Source organism: Zonotrichia leucophrys, chromosome 2 (genome assembly GCF_028769735.1).
Source record: "Zonotrichia leucophrys gambelii isolate GWCS_2022_RI chromosome 2, RI_Zleu_2.0, whole genome shotgun sequence".
Lineage (NCBI taxonomy): Eukaryota > Metazoa > Chordata > Aves > Passeriformes > Passerellidae > Zonotrichia > Zonotrichia leucophrys.
In genome coordinates, this window is record NC_088171.1 from 1,833,466 (window position 1) to 1,858,503 (window position 25,038).

Sequence of the window (25,038 nt, forward strand, 5' to 3'; positions counted from 1 at the left end):
CTCAGATGCGCGGGGCTCAGCCAATGAGAGCGCGCGGAGGGCGCAGGCGCGGAGCCGGGCAGGTGCCGCACTGAGGGAGGTGCGTGGGGAGCCGGGGGGGCTCGGACGGGCCCGGGGGGCTCCAGATGGGGCGGGAGGGGCAGGACGGGGAGCTTGGGGCTGGAAATGGGGCTGGGAGGGCTCGAAATGGGGCGGGAGGGGCTGGACGGGGAGCTTGGGGTTGGAAATGGGGCTTGGGGGTCACAAATTGAGGCTTGGAGGGGCTCCGGACAGGGAATGCGGGGCTCCGATCCATGGCCGCGGTGGTGTCGGACCGGGACAGGGAGGTCTGGATGGGGATGGAGAGACTGAAAATGGCGCCGGAGGGGCTGGTGGTGGGGTTTGAGGTTGGGAATGGGGCTTGGGGGACACAAATTGAGGCTTGGAGGGGCTCCGGACAGGGAATGCGAAGCTCCGATCCGTGGTGTCCGACCGGGACTGGGAGGTCCGGATGGGGCTGAAGGGATTGGAAATGGGGCGGGAGGGACTGGAGGTGGAGTTTGGGGTTGGAAATGGGCTGGGGCGACAAAAATTGAGGGTTGGGGGGGACTCTGATCTATGGTCGGTGTGGTCTCGGAGCGGGCCCGGGAAGACTCGAAGTGGGGCGGGAGGCGCTCGAGGTGGAGCTCGGGGTTGGAAATGGGGCTGGGGGGTCACAAATTGGGGCTTGGGGGAGCTCCGAACAGGGAATGAGGGGCTCCGATCCATGGCCGCGGTGGTGTCGGACCGGGGGGTTCCGGATGGGGCTGAAGGAACTCGGAATGGGGCGAGAGGAGCTTGAGGTGGAGCTTGGGGTCCCAAATCGGGGCTTGGGGGGCTCCGATCCATGGCCGCGGTGGGCTCAGGCTGGGACCGAGGGAGTCCGGATGGGGCTGAAGGAACTCGGAATGAGACGGGAGGGGCTGGAGGTGGAGTTTGGGGTTGAAAATGGGGCTGGGAGGTCACAAATTTGGGCTTGGGGAGGGGCTCCGGTCCGTGCTCGGTGTGGTCTCGGACCGGGACCGGGAGTGTCCGGCTGGGCCTGGGGAGACTCGGAATGGGGCGGGAGGGCCTGGAGGTGGAGACGGATTGAAAGTGGGGCTGAGGGGGTCAGGAATTCGGGCTTGGGGGGCTCCGGGTGGGCCCGGGGAGACTCGAGGTGGAGCTTGGGGCTGGAAATGGGACTGAGGTGTCAGAAGTTGGGGTTTGGGGGGGAGGGCTCCGATCTATGGTCGGTGTGGTCTCGGAGCGGGACCGGGGGCCTGGGTCAGGCGGGAGGGTTGGAATTGGCTCCGAATGGGGCGGGAAGGGCTCGAGGTGGAGCTTGGGGTTGGAAATGGGTCTGGGGGGTCACAAATTTGAGTTTAGGGGAGCTCCGAACAGGGAATGAGGGGCTCCGATCCATGGCCGCGGTGGTGTCGGACCGGGGGGTTCCGGATGGGGCTGAAGGAACTCGGAATGAGACGGGAGGGCTGAGGTGGAGACTGGATGAAAGTGGGGCTTGGGGGTCACGAAATTGGGCTTGGGGGGCTCCGGTGGGCCCGGGGGAGACTGAGGTGGAGCTTGGGGCTGAAATGGGACTGGAGTGTCAAAGTTGGGCTTTGGGAGCGAGGGCTCCGATCTATGCTCGGTGTGGTCTCGGACCGGGACCGGGGGACTGGAATTGGCACGGGAGGGTTGGAATTGGCTCCAAATGGGGTGTGAAGGGCTCGAGGTGGAGTTTGGGGTTGGAAAAATGGGTGCAATTGGGGTGGGCCTCCGATCCATGCTCGGTGTGTTGGACCGGGCCTGGCGGGTTTTGTGTGGGGACTTGGGGCGGGTTTGGTGTCGGGGCTTGGGGCGGGTTTTGTGTGGAGACTTGGGGCGGGTTTTGTGTGGGGACTTGGGGCGGGTTCTGTGTGGGGGTTTGGGGCGTGTTCAAACCGGGGCTGGGACGCGTTTTGTGTGGGGACTGGGGGCAGATTTTATGTCGGAACTTGAGGCCAGTTTTGTGTCGGGGCTTGGGGCGGTTCCACACCGGGAACCAGCGAGCGACGGCGGCTCCGAGCCGGGGCTTGGAGAGGAGGCCGGGAATGGAGGGGCTCGGGATGGGGCTGGGGAGGCTCCGTGAGGTGGATCCTGGGCTGAGCTGGCACCGAGGGAGGGCTCGAGAGGAGTCTGGATTTGGAGGGGGAATTGTTGGACAGGGAAAGGATCTGGGTGAGGGGATTGGGGGAGATCCAGTAAATTCTTGGGTAACTGGGAGTGAAGGTGGGGTAGGACAGTGGGGATGGACTGAGATCTCTGAAGCCAGGGCTGGAACTTTGGGGTTCATTGCACAGGGCCCTGCTGGGATTTGGGGTTTATTGCAAAGGGCCTGGGTGCAGGGCCCTGCTGGGATTTGGGGTTCATTGCAAAAGGCCTGGTCAGGCTGCTGGGATTTGGGGTTCATTGCACAGGGCCTGGGTGCAGGGCCCTGCTGGGATTTGGGGTTCATTGCAAAGGGCCTGGGTGCAGGGCCCTGCTGGGATTTGGGGTTCATTGCAAAGGGCCGTGGGTGCAGGGCCCAGCTGCTGGATTTGGGGTTCATTGCAAAGGGCCTGCTGGGATTTGGGGTTCATTGCAAAGGCCTGGTGCAGGCCTTGGATTTGGGTTCATTGCACAGGGCCTGGGTGCAGGGCCTGCTGGATTTGGGGTTCATTGCACAGGGCCTGCTGATTTGGGTTCATGCAAGGGCCCTGCTGGGATTTGGGGTTCATTGCAAAGGGCTCTGCTGGGATTTGGGGTTCATTGCAAAGGGCCTGGGTGCAGGGCCTGCTTTGGGTCTGCAGCATTGGGGTTCATTGCACAGGGCCTGGGTGCAGGGCCCTGCTGGAGCTGCAGCCACAGCTCAGAGCAGGCCTGAGAGAAGAGAGGATGAGAGAGTAAAAGAGGATGACAGAGCAAGGCTTCTGTTACAATACAATAAATCTTCTTCTGTGTTGAATATTCTAATTCTCACCAATCTAATACAAGCTATAAATCTCAAGCATTTCCATACAGCCTATAAGAATCATTACATTACCATCCTGTGTTACATTTTAAACCCTAAAAACTCCTCTTTGGACCCCTTCTGCCAAGCTGTAGGGTCTGCTCTGACCCTTGGGCCTGTCTGCAAGCAGAGGGTGTTGTTTTATCAAAATTGGATCACCTTCAGCAGCCACACCATTGTTTTCCAGTTGTTCAGTAACCGAGGGATCTCAAAGCTTGATTTAATTTCAATCTCCCTTACAGTTTCCATATTCTCAACATCTTTTGCCAGACAATCACATTGATAATTTTCCCGTTTCATGTTCCCCAGCAGATATTGCTGAGCTGGGCTGGGAATGCTGAGGGAGCTGGGAATGCTCAGCCTGAGGAAAAGGAGGATCAGGGAGAACTTTTGGGCTCTGGCTCTGCTCCCAGGGAACAGGGACAGGAGCAGAGGGAGGTTTCGGTTGGATATTGAGGAAATTCCTTCATGGAATGTCCAAGGTCAGCTTGGGTCCACCTGGGATGGTGGAGGATCCATTCATGGGATCGTCCTTCAGGTCTGCTCCATTGGGTGGGGAGGAGGAAAATTCCAGGATATTGGGAAAATTCCATTCCAAAATCCATTAATGGGATCGTCCTTCAGGTCTGCTCCATTGGGTGGGGAGGAGGAAAATTCCAGGATATTGGGAAAATTCCATTCCAAAATCCATTAATGGGATCGTCCTTCAGGTCCCGCTCCATTGGGTGGGAGGAGGAAAATTCCAGGATATGGGAAAATTCCATTCCAAAATCCATTAATGGGATCGTCCTTGTCCTCCCAACCAACCTTGGATTCGTGTTCATTGGGTGGGGAAGAGGAAAACTCCAGGATATTGGGAAAATTCCATTCCAAAATCCATTAATGGGATCGTCCTCTCCCGACCCAAACCTTTGGAATTCTCTGCTCCATTGGGTGGGGAGGAGGAAAATTCCAGGATATTGGGAAAATTCCATTCCAAAATCCATTAATGGGATCGTCCTTCAGGTCTGCTCCATTGGGTGGGGAGGAGGAAAATTCCAGGATATTGGGAAAATTCCATTCCAAAATCCATTAATGGGATCGTCCTTGAGGTCCCTCCCAACCCAAACCTTTGGAATTCTGTGTTCATTGGGTGGGGAAGAGGAAAACTCCTGGATACTGGGAAAACTCCATTCCCAAATCCATTAATGGGATCGTCCTTCAACCCAAACCTTTGGAATTCTCTGCTCCATTGGGGTGGGGAGGAGGAAAACTCCTGGATACTGGGAAAATTCCATTCCCAAATCCATTAATGGGATCATCCTCTCCCGACCCAAACCTTTGGAATTCTCTGCTCCGTTGGGTGGGGAGGAGGAAAATTCCAGGATATTGGGAAAATTCCATTCCAAAATCCATTAATGGGATCGTCCTTCAACTCAAACCTTTGGAATTCTCTGCTCCATTGGGTGGGGAGGAGGAAAATTCCAGGATATTGGGAAAATTCCATTCCAAAATCCATTAATGGGATCGTCCTTGAGGTCCCTCCCAACCCAAACCTTTGGAATTCTGTGTTCATTGGGTGAGGAGGAGGAAAATTCCTGGATATTGGGAAAATTCCATTCCAAAATCCATTAATGGGATCGCCCTTCAACCCAAACCTTTGGAATTCTCTGCTCCATTGGGTGGGGAGGAGGAAAATTCCTGGATACTGGGAAAATTCCATTCCCAAATCCATTAATGGGATCATCCTCTCCCGACCCAAACCTTTGGAATTCTGTGTTCATTGGGTGAGGAGGAGGAAAATTCCTGGATACTGGGAAAACTCCATTCCCAAATCCATTAATGGGATCATCCTCTCCCAACCCAAACCTTTGGAATTCTGTGTTCATTGGTGAGGAGGAGGAAAATTCCTGGATACTGGGAAAATTCCATTCCCAAATCCATTAATGGGATCGTCCTTCAACCCAAACCTTTGGAATTCTCTGCTCCATTGGGGTGGGGAAGAGGAAAACTCCTGGATACTGGGAAAATTCCATTCCCAAATCCATTAATGGGATCGTCCTTCAACCCAAACCTTTGGAATTCTCTGCTCCATTGGGTGGGGAGGAGGAAAATTCCTGGGAATGGGATGGGAGTCCTTGGCAGGAGGGAGGAATTCCAGCTTGGGAATGAAGGAATGAGGCTCCACATCTTAGAAAATCCTAAATTTGGGATTTGGGGATTTATTAATCCTGGAATTGAGTCTTAATTATAAAAAGAGGAAGAGTGAGTGGATATGATTTATAAACTCATTTAGTTTATAAACTCATTTAGTGATAAACTCATTCAAAACTCCCACATCTCCCTGCTACAAATCCCAGGGGTTTCTGTGGGTGAAATTCCAGGATTTTGAGGCAAATGTGGCCAAAAATCCGATTATTCCCTAAAAAAATTGTGGATAATAGGAAAAGACAGATCTGGGAACAAGTTGTGAGGGAACATTTTGGGAAAAGCTGAAGGAATTTCTTGTGGAATCCCTCAGGAGTCTCCTGGATGAAGGATTTTGACATTCCCATTTCCAAACCTGTGACATTCCCAAGTTTCCAAACCCATCCCTGAATTTACAAAGAATTCAGAAGCAATTTAATTTTTTATTGTTTTATTTTTCTGCCAATCCAAACTTTTCCATGGATGTCAAATCCTCACCTCCCTGTTATGAATCCCAGGGGTTTCTGTGGGTGAAATTCCAGGATTTTGAGGCAAATGTGACCAAAAATTCAGTTATTTCCTAAAAAAAGGAATGTGGATAATGGGAGAGTCTCCACAGGGAAAGACAGATCTGGGACCAAGTTGTGAGGGAACATTTTGGAAAAATCTGAAGGAATTTCTTGTGGAATCCCTCAGGAGTCTCCTAAATAAAGCACTGTGACATTCCCAAGTTTCCAAACCCATCCCTGAATTTACAAAGAATTCAGAAGCAATTTAATTTTTTATTATTTTATTTTTCTGCCAATCCAAACTTTTCCATGGATGTCAAATCCTCATCTCCCTGTTAGAAATCCTAGGGGTTCCTGTGGGTGGAATTCCAGGATTTTGAGGCGAATGTGGCCAAAAATCCGATTATTCCCTAAAAAAGTGTGGATAATAGGAAAAGACAGATCTGGGAACAAGTTGTGAGGGAACATTTTGGGAAAAGCTGAAGGAATTTCTTGTGGAATCCCTCAGGAGTCTCCTGGATGAAGGATTTTGACATTCCCATTTCCAAACCTGTGGCATTCCCAAGTTTCCAAACCCATCCCTGAATTTATAAAGAATTCAGAAGAAATTTGGGTTTTTTTGTTTTATTTTTCTGCCAATCCAAACTTTTCCATGGATGTCAAATCCTCATCTCCCTGTTAGAAATCCTAGGGGTTCCTGTGGGTGGAATTCCAGGATTTTGAGGCAAATGTGCCAAAAAATCCGATTATTCCCTAAAAAAATTGTGGATAATAGGGAAAGACAGATCTGGGAACAAATTGTGAGGGAACATTTTGGAAAAATCTGAAGGAATTTCTTGTGGAATCCCTCAGGAGTCTCCTAGATAAAGCACTGTGACATTCCCAAGTTTCCAAACCCATCCCTGAATTTACAAAGAATTCAGAAGCAATTTAATTTTTTATTATTTTATTTTTCTGCCAATCCAAACTTTTCCATGGATCCGAAATCCACATCTCCCTGTTAGAAATCCCAGGGGTTCCTATGGATGGAATTCCAGGATTTTGAGGCAAATGTGGCCAAAAATCCGATTATATCCTAAAAAAGTGTGGATAATAGGAAAAGACAGATCTGGGAACAAATTGTGAGGGAAAATTTTGGGAAAATCTGAAGGAATTTCTTGTAGAATCCCTCAGGTGTGTCCTAAATAAAGCACTGTGACATTCCCAAGTTTCCAAACCCATTCCTGAATTTACAAAGAATTCAGAAGCAATTTAATTTTTTATTGTTTTATTTTTCTGCCAATCCTATTTTTTCCATGGATGTCAAATCCTCACCTCCCTGTTATGAATCCCAGGGGTTTCTGTGGGTGGAATTCCAGGATTTTGAGGCAAATGTGGCCAAAAATTAAATTATTTCCTAAAAAAAGTGTGGATAATAGGGAAAGACAGATCTGGGAACAAGTTGTGAGGGAACATTTTGGGAAAAACTGAAGGAATTTCTTGTGGAATCCCTCAGGAGTCTCCTGGATGAAGGATTTTGACATTCCCATTTCCAAACCTGTGACATTCCCAAGTTTCCAAACCCATTCCTGAATTTACAAAGAATTCAGAAGCAATTTAATTTTTTATTGTTTTATTTTTCTGCCAATCCAAACTTTTCCATGGATCCGAAATCCACATCTCCCTGTTAGAAATCCCAGGGGTTCCTATGGATGGAATTCCAGGATTTTGAGGCAAATGTGGCCAAAAATTCATTTATTTCCTAAAAAAAGGAATGTGGATAATGGGAGAGTCTCCATAGGAAAAGACAGATCTGGGAACAAGTTGTGAGGGAACATTTTGGCTCAGGAGGAATTTATTTTAATTTATTAAATATAAATCCTTGATTTTTTAAAGGAATTTTCATGTTGGGAAAAACTTTGGTTGTATTTTCCTTTGGAATTTTTTCCTTGCTGAAAACTTGGCAGTAGCCACTCCTTGAAATCAGATTTTCCTGGGATTTTGCTCGCTCTTTTCCCACAATTTTCTCCAGGCTTGTGGATTTATTGGATCAAAAGAGCTGGAGAATTTTCACTTGAAATTCCAATTTTTTTTTGGTCAATTTACGGTTGATTTTTTTTCCATTTTTGTCAAGTTAATAATGAAAAAAAAAGTTATTAAAAATCCATGGAAATAAGGGATTCAAACCAAATAAAGGATTTTTTTTTTGGGATATAGCATGGAATCATCTTGATCTTAATTCTATGGGAATATTGAATGTATTTAATTAAAAGAAATAATTAAAATAATTTCACTTAGAAATTATATATTATAATTTGTAATATATAATAATGTAATAGTAATATTATATTATTATTTAAAATAATAACTAAAATAATTAAAAATAAGAAATAAAATTATTTAACGTATAATTATTTATTAAAAATAATAATTAAAAATTTTCTGGAACTGGATTTTTTGAAGGAATTAATGATGCAGCAGCTTGAAAACACCGGGAGATCTCAGGGTGGGATCAGGAATTCCAAATTCCTGAAAAAGGAAATTCTTGTTTTCCAGAAAATTCCTCAACTTTCCTTGGATTGGGATGGAATTAATGAGGATAATTAATGAGAATCTCATTAATGCACAGCAGAATTCCTGGAATTTTAGAAACACCCAAGAAACTTCTGGAAGGGTGGAGAGAAAACATTCCAGGGTGGAATTGCCCGTTCTGAAATTGGGGTGGTTTGGATGGAAGGAATTCCTGAGGAATTTTGGGAATTCCTGGAGAATATTGGGAATTCATAGAGAATATTGGGATTTCCTGAAGAATATTGGGAATTCCCAGGAACTTGGGAATTCCTGGGAATATTGGAATTCCCAAGAAATTGTATTGGACAAATCCTGAGGGTTACTGGGAATTCCTGGGAATATTGGCAAATCCAGGGAAAATATGGGAATTGTGAGGAATATGGGAATTCCTGGAGAATATTGGGAATTTCAGGGAACTTTGGGAATTCCTGGGAATACTGGGAATTCAAAATTATGACAAACCTGGGGATATTCCTGAAGATATTGACAAATCCCAGAAAATACTGGGAATTCAGGGGAATTGGGAATTTGCTGGAGAATATGGGAATTTGCAGAGAATGATTGGGAAATTCCTGGAGAATATTGAATTCCTGGAATACTGGGAATTTCCTGAGAATATTGACAAATCCCAGAAAATACTGGGAATTCGTGAGGAATACTGGGATTTATTGGAGAATATTGGGAATTTGCAGAGAATATTGGGAATTCCTGGTGAATATTGGGAATTCCTGGAGAATATTGACAAATCCTGGAAAATACTGGGAATTCTGGGAATATTGAATCCCTAGGAATTACTGAATCCTAGGGAATTACTGGGAATTTTGGAGAATATTGGGGAAATGCAGAAATATTGGGAATTCATAGGAATACTGGGAATTTCCTGAGAAATGACAATCTGGAAATTGGTGCTGGAGAATTGTAGGAATTGCTGGGAATATTGGCAATTTCCTAGGAGAATTACTGGGAATTCCTGGAGAATATTGACAAATCCCAGAAAATACTGGGAATTCCGGGGAATTTTGGGATTTCCTGGAGAATACTGGGAATTCATAGAGAATATTGGGGATTGTTCCTGAGAATATGGACAAAATCATCCCGAAAATACTGGGAATTCCGGGGGAATTTTGGGAATTTCCTGGAGAATACTGGGAATTCCTGAGAATATTGGGATTCACTAGAGAATATTGACAAATCCTGGGGAATACTGGGAATTCCTGGAGAAATTGGGATTCCTGGAGAATATTGAATCCTGAGAATACTGGGATTCCTAGAGAATAGGAAATTGGAATACTGGGAATTCCTGGAGAAATCTGGGATTTCCTGGGGAATATTGACAAATCATAGAGAATATTGGGATTTCCTGAAGAATATTGGGAATTCCCAGGGAATTTTGGGAATTGCTGGGGAATATTGGGATTTCCTGGAGAATATTGACAAATCCTGGAAAATACTGGGAATTCCGGGGGAATTTTGGGATTTCCTGGGGAATACTGGGAATTCATGAGGAATACTGGGAATTCCTTCGGAATACTGGGAATTTGCAGAGAATAGTGGGAATTGATGGGGAAAATTGGGATTTCCTGGAGAATATTGACACATCCTGGGGAATACTTTTGGGATATTTGGGATTTTCCTCAGTGCCTGTTGGTCTGTGGGAAGCTGAGATGAGCTGGGAATGGGAATATTCCAGAATATGGATGGAATTATTGGGAATATGGGGTGGTCAGTGATGCTGACAGGCCTTTCCAAAGGAAATCTGGAATTTTGGGATATTTGGGATTTTCCTCAGTGCCTCTTGATCAATGGGAAGCTGAGGATGAGCTTGGATGGGAATATTCCAGGATATGAATGGAATTCTTGGGAAAATGCATGGCTGGTGATGCTGATGGGCTTTTCCAGAGGAAATCTGGAATTTTGGGATATTTGGGATTTTCCTCAGTGCCTGTTGGTCTGAGGTAAACCAAGGTAAGAGCAATGGGAATATTCCAGAGTGGAATTCTTGGGAAAATGCCTGATGGGCTTTTCCAGAGTGAATATTCCTGTGGTTAGAAATTCCCAAATTCCTTGGATCTCCAGCTGAAAAGAGCCAGATAAATCCAGGTGTGTTTATTCGGGATTCCTGCTTTTCCCACCTTGGATTTCAGTGTTTCCTGTGGGATTGGAGAGCGGGATCCTGAATCCCCCTTGGATTTCAGTGTTTCCTGTGGGATTGGAGAGCGGGATTCTGAATCCCCCTTGGATTTCAGTGTTTCCTGTGGGATTGCAGAGCGGGATTCTAAATCCCCCTTGGATTTCAGTGTTTCCTGTGGGATTGGAGAGTGGGATTCTGAATCCCCCTTGGATTTCAGTGTTTCCCACTGGGTTGCAGAGCGGGATTCTGAATCCCCCTTGGATTTCAGTGTTTCCTGTGGGATTGGAGAGCGGGATTCTGAATCCCCCTTGGATTTCAGTTGGAGAGCGGGATTCTGAATCCCCCTTGGATTTCAGTTGGAGAGCGGGATTCTAAATCCCCCTTGGATTTCAGTTGGAGAGTGGGATCCTAAATCCCCCTTGGATTTCAGTGTTTCCCACTGGGTTGGAGAGTGGAATCCTAAATCCCCCTTGGATTTCAGTGTTTCCTGTGGGATTGGAGAGCGGGATTCTAAATCCCCCTTGGATTTCAGTTGGAGAGCGGGATTCTGAATCCCCCTTGGATTTTGGTGTTTCCTGTGGGATTGGAGAGCGGGATTCTGAATCCCCCTTGGATTTCAGTGTTTCCCACTGGGTTGGAGAGCGGGATCCTAAATCCCCCTTGGATTTCAGTTGGAGAGCGGGATTCTAAATCCCCCTTGGATTTCAGTGTTTCCTGTGGGATTGGAGAGCGGGATTCTGAATCCCCCTTGGATTTCAGTTGGAGAGCGGGATTCTGAATCCCCCTTGGATTTCAGTGTTTCCTGTGGGATTCTGAATCCCCCTTGGATTTCAGTGTTTCCTGTGGGATTGCAGAGCGAGATTCTAAATCCCCCTTGGATTTCAGTTGGAGATTGGGATTCTAAATCCCCCTTGGATTTTCAGCGTTTCCCTGGGAGAGGAGGCCGGGTGGAGCGAGCCCATGAGCGAGGACATCCGGATCCATTCCTGGCCTTGCTCCTACTACCTGGACTCCAGCAAGCAATGGATCCCTGGCAAGCTCTCCCTGACCCCCACCTCCATCAAATTCACGGCTGACAAATCCGGGGAGCTCCTGGCGGATTTCCAGCTCTCCGGCATCAGCGAGATCAAGAAGGAATCTTCCCATCTGATCTTCAGCTCGCTCACCGTGCTGGAGAAAGGCGCCAAGCACTGGTTCGGCTCCCTGCAGCCCAACAGGAATGTGGTGTTCAACGTCCTGGAGCATTTCTGGAGGGAGCAGCTGCTGCCCGGCCGGGAGGGGGCAGCGGGAGCGGCCTCGGGCTCCAGCAAGGGTCGGGAATTGTCGGGAATGTTGGAGGGATCCCAGAAACGCCTGGAGGACACGGCCAAGGTGCTGCAGGCCCAGGGGGAGCAGTTCGACAGCATCATGAGGGGGCTGCACAAGATCGAGGGGGACATGGATGTGGCCGACAGGTTCGGAATGGGAGCGTTCCCGCGGCTGGGAGTGACTTTGGGGGGCCTGGGATTTCTGGGGGAGGGCTTTGGGAAAGGAAATTGGGTTTTTCATTGGAGGGATGGAGCAGCTCCGTGAGGAAACAATGAGGGAGTTGGGAATGCTCAGGTGGAGAAAGGGAAAATCCAGGGAAGGCTCAGGGTGTGAGGGGGCTCCAGGAGAGCTGGAGAGGGACAGGACACAGGGAATGGCTCCCAGTGCCAGAGGGCAGGGATGGGTGGGAGATTGGGAATTGGGAATTGTTCCTGTGAGGGTGGGGAGGCCCTGGAATACAATCCCCAGAGCAGCTGGGGCTGCCCCTGGATTTCCAGGTCCAGGCTGGTCAGGGCTTGGAGCAGCCTGGGACAGTGGGAGGTGTCCCTGCCCATGGCTGGGGGTGGCACTGGAGGATCCTTGAGGTTCCTTCCAACCCAAACCATTCCAAGATTTCATGTCACTTCATTCCCATCTGTGAGAAATGAATTTGTAGAGAATTTTTAAAGTTTGACAGAGGAGTTTGGAGAGGAGAAGCTCCAGGGAGAGCTCAGAGCCCCTGGCAGGGCCTGGAGGGGCTCCAGGAGAGCTGGAGAGGGACTGGGGACAGGGATGGAGGGACAGGACACAGGGAATGGCTCCCAGTGCCAGAGGGCAGGGATGGGTGGGAGATTGGGAATTGGGAATTCCTGGCTGGAATGGGATTCCCAGAGCAGCTGGGGCTGCCCCTGGATCCCTGGCAGTGCCCAAGGCCAGGCTGGAGCAGCCTGGGACAGTGGGAATTCTCTGCCCATGGAATGGGATCACCCTTAGGATCCCTTCCAGTCCAAGCCTTTGTGTCCATGGGTTCAGGGAATGTTGGGAATTCAGCTCTGGGAATTCAGGAGTGCCCCAATCTCCTTCCTCCTGCCCGTGTCCTGCTCCACAGGGATAAAATTGGGATAAGAGCAGGGTTTGCAGTGCCCATCCCTGGGGAATCCAGAGCTGTGCTGGCTTCTTCCTTGTCCTTTTCCTTCCCGCCCTTTTTTCCCGCCATTTTCCCCTCATGATTTTTCCCCCGCCATTTTTGTCTCCCTGGTTTTTCCCCTTCCCTCTCTTCCTGCCCTTTTCTCCTTTCCCTCACCATTTTTTCCCCTCACCATTTTGGTTTCCCTCTGTTTATTCCTTTCCCGCCCTTTTTCCCTCACCATTTTTTCCCCTCACCATTTTGGTTTCCCTCTGTTTATTCCTTTCCCGCCCTTTTTCCCTCACCATTTTTTTCCCCTCATGATTTTCCTTCACCATTTCTGTTTCCCTCTGGTTTTTCCCTCCCTTTTTTCCTCTCCCGCCCCTTTCCCACCCTCTTTTCTTCCCTCACTTTTCCCCCACAGCTTCCCTGGAAATCCTTTGCCTCGATTTTCTAGGAATATCCCCAATCCTTTAAAACACTTTGGATTGAATGGGAAAGAACCCAGAATTGGGAATTTTGGGTGAGCTCGTGGCAGGATTGGAATATCCAATATTCCAACAGCCAGGGAAAAGCAGGAATTGTCAGGAGTGGGAGCAGCCAGGGCTCCTGGGAATATTTGTGCCAAGTATTTCCTTATCTTGGAACCCTCTGGATAAAATTCCAGCAGGAGTGAGGGGAATGCAGGAGAGGAGAAGAATGGGAAAGGACTCGGAGTGTGGGAAGGGACTTGGAATTCCACGGATTCAAGGGTGGCTGAACATTACCCAGCTCGGAGCTGCAGCAGGGAATTCCAGAGGGCTCTTCCCAGTTTTATTGAATTTATGGAGCAGGGAATTCCTGGGAGTATCCCAAGGTTTTAATGGATTTAAAACAGGGAATGAAAACAGAATTAAATTGGGATTTTAGGGATGATTATTGTCGGTTTTCCCTTAAAAAAGGGGAATGTTTTCCTTGTCCCCAGAGCAGGAGCTGGAGCTGAACAATTCCAGCCCTGGCTCCCTTCCCTGTTTGCTGGGAATGTTTTCCTTATGGAGCTGCTCCAGCACTGATGGAAAGATGGGGTGTGGACACCTCTGGGAAGTTTCTGCTGGATTTTGGAGCATCGAGCTGGAATTTTTCGTGTTTTATCTGGGAATTTGGGTGTGGAGCAAAGGAAAAAGCATCAGGCTGAGGGGGTGAAGGAAAAGGAGCAGGAAAAGCCTTGGAAGTGGTGATGGCTGGGCAGGAGTGGGAATATTGAGGAACAGACACAGGGAAATGGGTCTGGAAAAATCCACTTCCATTCCTTCCTTCCCAGCTGGGATTCTGGGCGTTTTTCCAGTGGATTATGAGGAGAAGGTGGAGTCCCAGCTGGAAGGGAATCCAATATTCAATTGAATATCCAATGTTCAATTTCCTGCATCCTGGGAAATGCGTTTGAGGAGGGATTAAGGAATTTCCGTGTCTGTGCGGAATTTTCTTGGAACTGCTGGAACATCCAAAGCTTTTCCCTCTCCCGACCCTCCCTTCCCTCTCCCAGGCTGCTGACAGAGCTGGAATCTCCCTCCTGGTGGCCCTTCAGCACCAAACTCTGGAAAAGCCCCGTGGAAGCGAAACCCAAGGAAACCCCGGCAGCTCCCGATCCCAAAATCCAGGAGGGAATCCTGCTGCGCATCCCAGTGATCATCACGCACAGGACGGACTCCGGCGCCAAACCCGGCCAACTCACGGTGCTGCCCTCGGGCCTGGAGATCCGGGATTGCAATTCCCAGCTCCTGCACCGCTTCGAGGCGCGGGACGTGGACGACATCCGCGTGCACACGCCCTACGAGATCAGCGTGCGGCAGCGCTTCATCGGCAGGCCCGACGTCTCCTTCCGCCTGCTGGCCGCGCGCATGCCCCAGGCCATCCCCCTGCTGGAAATGCAGTTCAGCAGGAAAATCCAGTTCCTGGAGGATGCTCTGGGGTTTGCCGGGGCCAGCAAGGCCCCTCAGGCGGATTTGGGGACGTCCATCTGGCAGGCAGGTGGGTGCCAGGGGGTTCCGGGCTCCAAAGGTTTTCCCAAGGAACATTCCAGAGGCAAATGAATTAATGGTGAGGATAAATTCCAGGAATCAACTCCAGGGACTTCAGAGCCTTTGGCACTGCTGCTGCTTTTCCTGGAGGTAATTCCCAGCTGCAAGGGAATATCCAATATGCAATAGCCAATAATTAACACCCAATAATTGCTCTCCAATACCCAATAATTAATATCCAGTGTCCCTTATCTAATATCTGATATCCAGTGTTTAATATCCAATATCCAGTGTTTAATATCCAATATCCCATATCCAGTATCCAGTGTTTAATATCCAATATCCCATATCCAGTATCCAGTGTTTAATATCCAGTATCCAGTGTTTAATATCCAATATCCCATATCCAGTATCCAGTGTTCAATATCAGGTGGATTTGGGGACGTCCATCTGGCAGGCAGGTGGGTGCCAGGGGGTTCCGGGCTCCAAAGGTTTTTCCAAGGAATATTCCAGAGGCCAGGGTGAGTGAGTCCATGGTAAACCCAAGGGATAAACTCCAGGTGATTTCAGAGCCTTTTCCCTGGAGGTAATTCCCAGCTTAACACCCAATAATTACTATCCAATACCCAATAATTATTATCCAGTATCCAGTGTTTAATATCCAGTATCCAGTGTTTAATATCCAATATCCCATATCCAATATCCAGTGTTTAATATCCAATATTCCCATATCCAGTATCCAGTGTTCAATATCAGGTGGATTTGGGGATGTCCATCTAGGGGTGCCAGGGGTTTCCGGGCTCCAAGGGTTTTTCCAAGGAATATTCCAGAGGCCAGGGTGAGTGAGTCCATGGTAAACCCAAGGGATAAACTCCAGGTGATTTCAGAGCCTTTGACACTGCTGCTTTTCCTGGAGTTAATTCCCAGCTGGAAGGGAATATCCAATATTCAGTAGCCAATAATTCACACCCAGTAATTGCTCTCCAATACCCAATAATTAATATCCAGTGTCCCTTATCTAATATCTGATATACAGTGTTTAATATCCAATATCCAGTGTTTAATATCCAATATCCCATATCCAGTATCCAGTGTTTAATATCCAATATCCCATATCCAGTATCCAGTGTTTACTATCCAATATCCCATATCCAGTATCCAGTGTTTAATATCCAATATCCCATATCCAGTATTCAATGTTTAATATCAGGTGGATTTGGGGACGTCCATCTGGCAGGCAGGTGGGTGCCAGGGGGTTCCGGGCTCCAAAGGTTTTCCCAAGGAATATTCCAGAGGCCATGGTGAGTGAGTCCATGGTAAACCCAAGGGATAAACTCCAAGTGGCTTCAGAGCCTTTGGCATTGCTGCTTTTCCTGGAGGTAATTCCCAGCTTAACACCCAATAATTACTATCCAATACCCAATAATTAATATCCAGTATCCAGTGTTTAATATCCAGTATCCAGTGTTTAATATCCAATATCCAGTGTTTACTATCCAATATCCCATATCCAGTATCCAGTGTTTAATATCCAATATCCAGTGTTTAATATCCAATATCCCATATCCAGTATCCAGTGTTTAATATCCAATATCCCATATCCAGTATCCAGTGTTTGATATCCTGTAGTTAATTCCCAGCTTAACACGCAGTAATTACTGTCCAATACCCAATAATTAATATCCAGTATCCAGTGTTTAATATCCAATATCCAGTGTTTACTATCCAATATCCCATATCCAGTATCCAGTGTTTAATATCCAATATCCCATATCCAGTATCCAGTGTTCAATATCAGGTGGATTTGGGGATGTCCATCTAGGGGTGCCAGGGGTTTCCGGGCTCCAAGGGTTTTTCCAAGGAATATTCCAGAGGCCAGGGTGAGTGAGTCCATGGTAAACCCAAGGGATAAACTCCAGGAGGCTTCAGAGCCCTTGGCACTGCTGCTTTTCCTGGAGGTAATTCCCAGCTTAACACCCAGTAATTACTATCCAATACCCAATAATTATTATCCAGTATCCAGTGTTTAATATCCAGTATCCAGTGTTTACTATCCAATATCCCATATCCAGTATCCAGTGTTTAATATCCAATATTCCCATATCCAGTATCCAGTGTTTGATATCCTGTAGTTAATTCCCAGCTTAACACGCAATAATTACTATCCAATACCCAATAATTATTATCCAGTATCCAGTGTTTAATATCCAATATCCCATATCCAATATCCAGTGTTTAATATCCAATATCCCATATCCAATATCCCATATCCAATATCCAGTGTTTAATATCCAGTATCCAGTGTTTACTATCCAATATCCCATATCCAGTATCCAATATCCAATATCCCATATCCAATATCCAGTGTTTAATATCCAATATCCCATATCCAGTATCCAGTGTTTAATATCCAATATCCCATATCCAGTATCCAGTGTTTAATATCCAATATCCCATATCCAGTATCCAGTGTTTAATATCCAATAACCCATATCCAATATCCAGTGTTTGATATCCAATATCCAGTGTTTAATATCCAATATCCCATATCCAGTATCCAGTGTTCAATATCAGGTGGATTTGGGGACGTCCATCTGGCAGGCAGGTGGGTGCCAGGGGGTTCCGGGCTCCAAAGGTTTTCCCAAGGAACATTCCAGAGGCCAGGGTGAGTGAGTCCATGGTAAACCCAAGGGATAAATTCGAGGTGACTTCAGAGCCTTTGGCACTGCTGCTTTTCCTGGAGTCAATTCCCAGCTGGAAGGGAATAGCCAATATTCAATAGCCAATAATTAATACCCAAGAATTACTATCCAATACCCAGTAATTAATATCCAGTATCCAGTGTTTAATATCCAATATCCCATATCCAGTATCCAGTGTTCAATATCAGGTGGATTTGGGGACGTCCATCTGGAGGTGCCAGGGGTTTCCGGGCTCCAAAGGTTTTCCCAAGGAACATTCCAGAGGCAAATGAATTAATGGTGAGGATAAATTCCAGGAATCAACTCCAGGTGATTTCAGAGCCTTTGGCACTGCTGCTGCTTTTCCTGGAGTTAATTCCCAGCTGGAAGGAAATATCCAATATTCAGTAGCCAATAATTCACACCCAAGAATTGCTCTCCAATACCCAATAATTACTATCCAATAAATAATTAAGAGTATTTAATATCCAGTATCTCATATCTAGTAATCAGTATTCAATATCCAATAGCCAGTATCCAATGTTCCATATCCAATATCCCATATCCACCATCTGATATTCAATATTCAGTATCCCATATCCAATATTCCATATCCAATATCCAGTATTTAATATCCAATACCCAATAATTACTGTCCAATAGCCAGTATCCCATATCCAATATTTAATGTCCAATATCCCATATCCAATATTCAATATCCCATATTTAATATCCCATAGCCAATATTTCATATTTACTTCCAGTATTTAATAACGGATATTCCATGATCTATAGCCAGTGTTTAATATCCAGTATTCCATATCCAATACCCAATAATTAATATCCAATAATTAATACCTAGTATTTTAATATCCAGTATCCCATATCCAGTAGTCAGTATTCAATATCCAATAGAAAGTATCCAATATCCAATATTTAATATTCCATATATATATCCAATATCCAGTATTTAATATCCAATACCCAATAATTAATATCCAATAGCCAGTATCCCATATCTAATATCCAATAATTACTATCCAATATCCCATATCCAACATCCAATATTCAATATTCCATATCCCATATCCAGTATTTCATATCTGTTATTCAGTATTTAATAATGGATATTCCATGTTCTATAACCAGTGTTTAATATCCAATATTCCATATCCAATATCCAGTATTTAATATCCAATAGCCAGTATCCCGTATCTAATATCCAATAATTACTATCCAATATCCCATATCCAACATCCAATATTCAATATTCCATATCCCATATTTAATATCCCATATCCAATATTTCATATCTGTTATTCAGTATTTAATAATGGATATTCCATGTTCTATAGCCAGTGTTTAATATCCAATATTCCATATCCAGTATTTAATACCCAATAATTAATATCCAATTATTAATAACCAGTATTTAATATCCAATATCCCATGTCCAATATCCCATATCCAGTATTTCATATCTGTTATCCAGTATTTAATAATGGATATTCCATGTTCTATAGCCAGTGTTTAATATCCAATATTCCATATCCAATATCCAGTATTTAATACCCAATAATTAATATCCAATTATGAATACCCAGTATTTAATATCCAATATCCCATATCAAATATCCCGTATCCCATGTCCAATATCCCATATCAAATATCCAGTTTCCAATATCCCATATTCCATATCCAGTATCCCATATCTAATATTTAATATCCAATATCCCATCTCCAATATTGATATTAAACCTTTAATATTAAATATTCCCTTCAATCCTGAACACTTTCCCCAAATATCCAGGAATCTTGAATTAAAACATGGAATAAACCTGATTTTCCCATATTAAAAACCCCAGGATTTTGATATTAGACAAGTCCAGGTGTGGGAATTCCTGAGATTTTGGAATTTAAAAATTTACAATTTAAAAAAAACTTTGGAGACTGAAAATTCCCAACAAGAAAATTGACATTCCCTACTGTTAATCCTAAAATTGTTAATCCTAAAATTCCAGGATGGGTTTTTTTAGCCCAACCTTGGGAATTTTCAACAGCTTGGAATTTATTCCTCCCAACATCCCTGAATCCTTTTTTATCCTAATTTTCAATCCTAAAAGAGCAAAGAAAAGATGGATCCAGTGCCAAAAACAACTGGAAAATCGGGATAAATTCATAAATCCACCAATTTCTGCTTGGAATTCCAGCAGGGAAGGGGAATATCCTGATTTTGAGGAATATTGCAGCTTGGAAAAGCTGCTGGATTTTTAAGGAAGTAAATTTTGGCCTCTAGAATTTCCTGTTAGCCCAAAAAATTCCAGGAAATAATTGGATTTCCAGCCCTTTTCCAGAGGTTTTCCTGCTGGATTTTGTTCTCCTTCCCTGGTTAATTTTTAAAACTTTGGGAAGCAGAGGGGAGTTGATAGAAATCCTGATTTTTCCATTTTTTTTTTGTGTTTTCCTTGGATTTGTCACCGTTCCCATTCCGTCACAAGGTGGCACTCACGGACTGTGTGCGATTTTTCAATAAAAAAACTGATTTTTTTCCCTTAATTTTTCTTATTTTTTCCCTTATTTTTTCTTATTTTTTCCCTTTTTCTCAGATCAGGAGGGAAAAAAAAAAATTAGTTTTTTCTGTTCCGCTCTCTGTTTTTTCCAATAGGGAATGAATCCAAGGATTTTTGGGATAAATATCCCTGCAGGGCATGGAAATCTCTGGGAAAATTCTGAATTTTCCCTCAAAACTGCCACAAACCCACCTGGATCTTTTGTTTACACCAATCCTGCCTTCAGTTTATGCCTAAATTTATAGAAATTCCAAAAAAAATCCATTTTGGCTTCATTCCATGCGGAAAAGGAATTTAGGGAATTATTTTTATCTAATACTTACTGGCTATTTGTGTTTTAAAAATATTATTAATTATTTATTAATTTGTTATTATTGCCATAATAATAATAGTAATAATAATAGTGATGATAATAGTGATGATAATAGTGATGATGATAATAATAATAATAATAATAATAATAATAATAATAATAATAATAATAATTTTCTCAATTTTTTTAACCTGCTTTGCACTTTTTTCCAGTGGTTTTTTTTGGGATAAACATTGAAATTTTGAAACAACTTTTTGAAACAATCTGGAATTCCTGGAGCTCCCCCTCCTTTCCAGGCAGGAATTGCCAGAGATTGGGGAATCCCTGGGAATCTCCAAGGGGAGCGCAGGAGAACGGAATTGCTGCTCATGGAATCCTTCAGGATCGTTCTGGAATTCTGGGATCAAAGCGCTCGGGCTGTGCTTTGCTCCATGGGAATTTGGGAATGCCCAGGATCCCATTTTTCCCATTAATTCCGTTCTCCCACGCTCCCCTTGGCCATTCCCCAATCTCTGGCAATTCCTGGAGATTGGAATCTGGGGATTGGGGATTGGGGATTGGGAATCCAATCTGGGGATTGGGGATTGGGAATTCAATCTGGGGATTGGATTCCCCAATCTCTGGCAATTCCTGGAGCTCCCACTCCTTTCCAGGCAGGAATTCCTGGAGCTCCCCCTCCTTTCCAGGCAGGAATTGGGGAATCCCTGGGAATCTCCAAGGGGAGCGCGGGAGAACGGAATTGCTGCTCATGGAGTCTCAGGATCGTTTTGGAATTCTGGGATCAAAGCGCTCGGGTTGTGCTTTGCTCCATGGCAATTTGGGAATGGCCAGGATCCGATTTTTCCCATAAATTCCGTTCTCCTGCACTCCCCTTGGCCATTCCCCAATCTCTGGCAATTCCTGGAGATTGGAATCTGGGGATTGGAATCTGGGGATTGGGGATTGGGAGTCCAGTCTGGGGATTGGGGATTGGGGATTGGGAATTCAGTCTGGGGATTGGATTCCCCAATCTCTGGCAATTCCTGGAGCTCCCCCTCCTTTCCAGGCAGGAATTGGGGAATCCCTGGGAATCTCCAAGGGGAGTGCGGGAGAAGGGAATTGCTGCTCATGGAATCTCAGGATTGTTTTGGAATTCTGGGATCAAAGTGCTCGGGTTGTGCTTTGCTCCATGGGAATTTGGGAATGGCCAGGATCCCATTTTTCCCATTAATTCCGTTCTCCCGCACTCCCCTTGGGGATTCCCAGGGATTCCCCAATCTCTGGCAATTCCTGGAGATTGGAATCTGGGGATTGGGGATTGGGAATCCAATCTGGGGATTGGGGATTGGGAATCCAATCTGGGGATTGGGGATTGGGAATTCAATCTGGGGATTGGATTCCCCAATCTCTGGCAATTCCTGGAGCTCCCCCTCCTTTCCAGGCAGGAATTCCTGGAGCTCCCCCTCCTTTCCAGGCAGGAATTGGGGAATCCCTGGGAATCTCCAAGGGGAGCGCAGGAGAACGGAATTGCTGCTCATGGAATCCTTCAGGATCCTTCTGGAATTCTGGGATCAAAGTGCTCGGGCTGTGCTTTGCTCCATGGGAATGGCCAGGATCCGATTTTTCCCATTACATTCTGTTTTTCTGGGAATATTCCGGCAGGGATTTTTCCCTAACGCGGGATTTCTTGGCAGCCTCGGGGTTCCTGGGGGCGGCGGCGGCTCCGGAAGGGCCGGAGCGGGAGCAGGTGCAGCTGCACAAAGTGTCCCAGGAGGAGGCCAAGGAGCTCCGGCAGGTAAAAACAGGGATGGAATTCCATGGAATTAATTCCCAGAATTCCAGGTCATGGAGTCCAACCCAGCCCCAACAGCTGGAATTCATTTATTTATATAATTTTATTTATATATCATTTTATTTATATAATATGGAATTATTATTCACTTATTATTTATTTCAATATTTTTATTATTTATTATTTAAATTCTTGAATTATTTCGGTTTTTAAAATTTGATGATTTGGAATTTTTATTCCTTCTTTTACACTTAATTTCTTTGATTTTATTTCATTTTAATTGATTTCATTTTATTTCTTTCTAATGGAAAAAATATCCGTCCTGCCAGAGCTCTGGCAGGGATGGATGGGAGATTGGGAATTGGGAATTCCTGGCTGGGATGGAATTCCCAGAGCAGCTGGGGCTGCCCTGGATCCCTGGAATGTCCAAGGCCAGGTTGGATCACCATGGGATGGTGGGAGGTGTCCCTGCTAGGAACTGGATCATCCTTAAGGTCCCTTCCCACAAAAATTCTGGGATTCTGGGATGTCATCCATGAATTATCCCATTGCTCCCTCAACCCCCAAATTCTGGGATATCAGTCCATGAATATCCCATTGCTCCCAAGCCCTCAAATTCCTGGATTGTGGGATGTCAGTCCATGAATTATCCCATTGCTCCCAAGCCCCAAATTCTGGGATGTCAGTCCATGAATATCCCATTGCTCCCAAGCCCCAAATTCTGGGATTCTGGGTGTCAATCCATGAATATTCCATTCCTCCCCAGCCCTCAAATTCTGGGATATCAGTCCATGAATTATCCCATTGCTCCCAAGCCCCCAAATTCTGGGATATCAGTCCATGAATTATCCCATTGCTCCCAAGCTCTAAATTCTGGGATGTCAGTCCATGAATATCCCATTGCTCCCAAGCCCCAAATTCTGGGATTCTGGAATGTCAGTCCATGACTTTTTCCATTTCTCCCAAGCCCCGAATTCTGGAATGCCACTCCATGAATTATCCCACTGCTCCCAAGCCCCAAATTCTGGGATATCAGTCCATGAATTATCCCATTGCTCCCAAGCCCCAAATTCTGGGATATCAGTCCATGAATTATCCCATTTCTCCCAAGCCCCCAAATTCTGGGATTCTGGGATGTCATCCATAAATTATCCCATTGCTCCCAAGCCCTCAAATTCCTGGATTGTGGGATGTCAGTCTGTGAATTTTCTTATTACTCCCAGGCCCCCAAATTTTGGGATGTCAATCCATGAATTATCCCACTGGTCCCAAGCCCCCAAATTCTGGGATGTCCATCCATGAATATACCATTTTCTCCCAAGCCCCAAATTCTGGGATTCTGGGATATCAGTCCATGAATTATCCCATTGCTCCCAAGCTCTAAATTCTGGGATGTCAGTCCATGAATTATCCCACTGCTCCGGAGCCCCAAATTCTGGGATATCAGTCCATGAATTATCCCATTGCTCCCAAGCCCCAAATTCTGGGATGTCCATCCATGAATATACCATTTTCTCCCAAGCCCCAAATTCTGGGATTCTGGGATATCAGTCCATGAATTATCCCATTGCTCCCAAGCCCCAAATTCTGGGATGCCACTCCATGAATTATCCCATTGCCCTAAGCCCCCAAATTCTGCGATTCTGGGATGTCATCCATGAATTCTCCCACTGCTCCCAAGCCCCAAATTCTGGGATGTCAATCCATGAATTATCCCACTGCTCCCAAGCCCCAAATTCTGGGATTCTGGGATGTCATCCATGAATTATCCCACTGCTCCCAAGCCCCAAATTCTGGGATATCAGTCCATGAATTATCCCATTGCTCCCAAGCCCCAAATTCTGGGATTCTGGGTGTCAGTCCATGAATTATCCCACTGCTCCCAAGCCCCAAATTCTGGGATATCAGTGCATGAATTATCCCATTGCTCCCAAGCCCCCAAATTCTGGGATATCAGTCCATGAATTATCCCATTTCTCCCAAGACCCAAATTCCTGGATTGTGGGATGTCAGTCCATGAATGATCCCATTGCTCCCAAGCCCCAAATTCTGGGATTCTGGGATATCAGTCCATGAATTATCCCATTGCTCCCAAGCTCTAAATTCTGGGATGTCATCCATGAATTATCCCATTGCTCCTAAGCCCCCAAATTTTGGGATTCTGGGATATCAGTCCATGAATTATCCCACTGCTCCCAAACCCCAAATTCTGGGATGCCATCCATGAATTCTCCCTCTGCTCCGGAGCCCTCACCGCGGGCTCTCCGCGCTTCCCCGGGCAGATCCTGCAGAAGCTGAAGGGGCTGGCGCTGGAGACGGAGGCGGAGCTGGAGCGGCAGGACGAGGCGCTGGAGTCCATCGGCAGCTCCGCGGATCGCGCCACGCTCACCATCGAGCGGCAGAACCGCAGGATGAGGAAGCTGACGTAGCTCCCGCCGGGAGCGGGAGGGGGGCGGAGCCGGGATCTTCAGGGCTGGATTTTCCAGAGACGCTGTGGGAAGGGTTTGGGATGAGGTTTGGGAAATGGCGCTGCTGGGGGTGAGCGCCTGGGAGGAATGAAGCGGTTCCTGGACTTGGTGGTGGGTGGATTTTGGATGATGGTTGGATCCTGGATCACAGTTGGACCTTGGATGATGGTTTGGATCTTGGATGAGGTTTGGATCTTGGATGAGGTTTGGATCTTGGATGAGATTGGATCTTGGATGAGGTTTGGATTTTAGATGATGTTTGGATCTTGATGAGATTGGATCTTGGATGATGGTTGGATCTTGGATCACAGTTGGACCTTGGATGATGGTTGGATCTTGGGCAGTGTTTGGATCTTGGATGAGATTGGATCTTGGACAGTGTTTGGATCTTGGATGGGGTTTGGATTTTGGATGAGATTGGATCTTGGATGAGGTTTGGAT

The 25,038-nt window shown here is 46.0% G+C and overlaps 1 protein-coding gene across 2 annotated transcripts; it reads left to right on the plus strand.

Annotated features, from left to right (window-relative positions):
* Positions 1-35: 35 nt before the first annotated feature.
* On the plus strand, positions 36-24,959 carry SNAP47 (synaptosome associated protein 47). 2 transcript variants are annotated; one of them, XR_010439052.1, is made up of 6 exons: positions 36-79; positions 11,308-11,838; positions 14,320-14,804; positions 22,032-22,132; positions 24,412-24,836; positions 24,872-24,959. XR_010439052.1 is itself a non-coding variant. In XM_064703757.1 (5 exons), the coding sequence occupies exons 2-5, from the start codon at positions 11,345-11,347 to the stop codon at positions 24,556-24,558; spliced, it is 1,227 nt and encodes a 408-aa protein (XP_064559827.1). In that variant the 5' UTR covers positions 36-79; positions 11,308-11,344; the 3' UTR covers positions 24,559-24,959. The 2 variants fall into 2 exon arrangements, 1 of the variants encoding a protein (XP_064559827.1); XM_064703757.1 differs by having other exon boundaries at positions 24,412-24,959.
* Positions 24,960-25,038: the final 79 nt, after the last annotated feature.

Bases quoted from the DNA above. Each gene is read 5' to 3' on its own strand.
- SNAP47 (XM_064703757.1), top strand. From the start codon at position 11,345: ATGAGCGAGGACATCCGGATCCATTCCTGGCCTTGCTCCTACTACCTG. The intron at 11,839-14,319 runs GTTCGGAATGGG...TCCCTCTCCCAG, and splicing joins GACATGGATGTGGCCGACAG to GCTGCTGACAGAGCTGGAAT. The intron at 22,133-24,411 runs GTAAAAACAGGG...TTCCCCGGGCAG, and splicing joins AGGCCAAGGAGCTCCGGCAG to ATCCTGCAGAAGCTGAAGGG.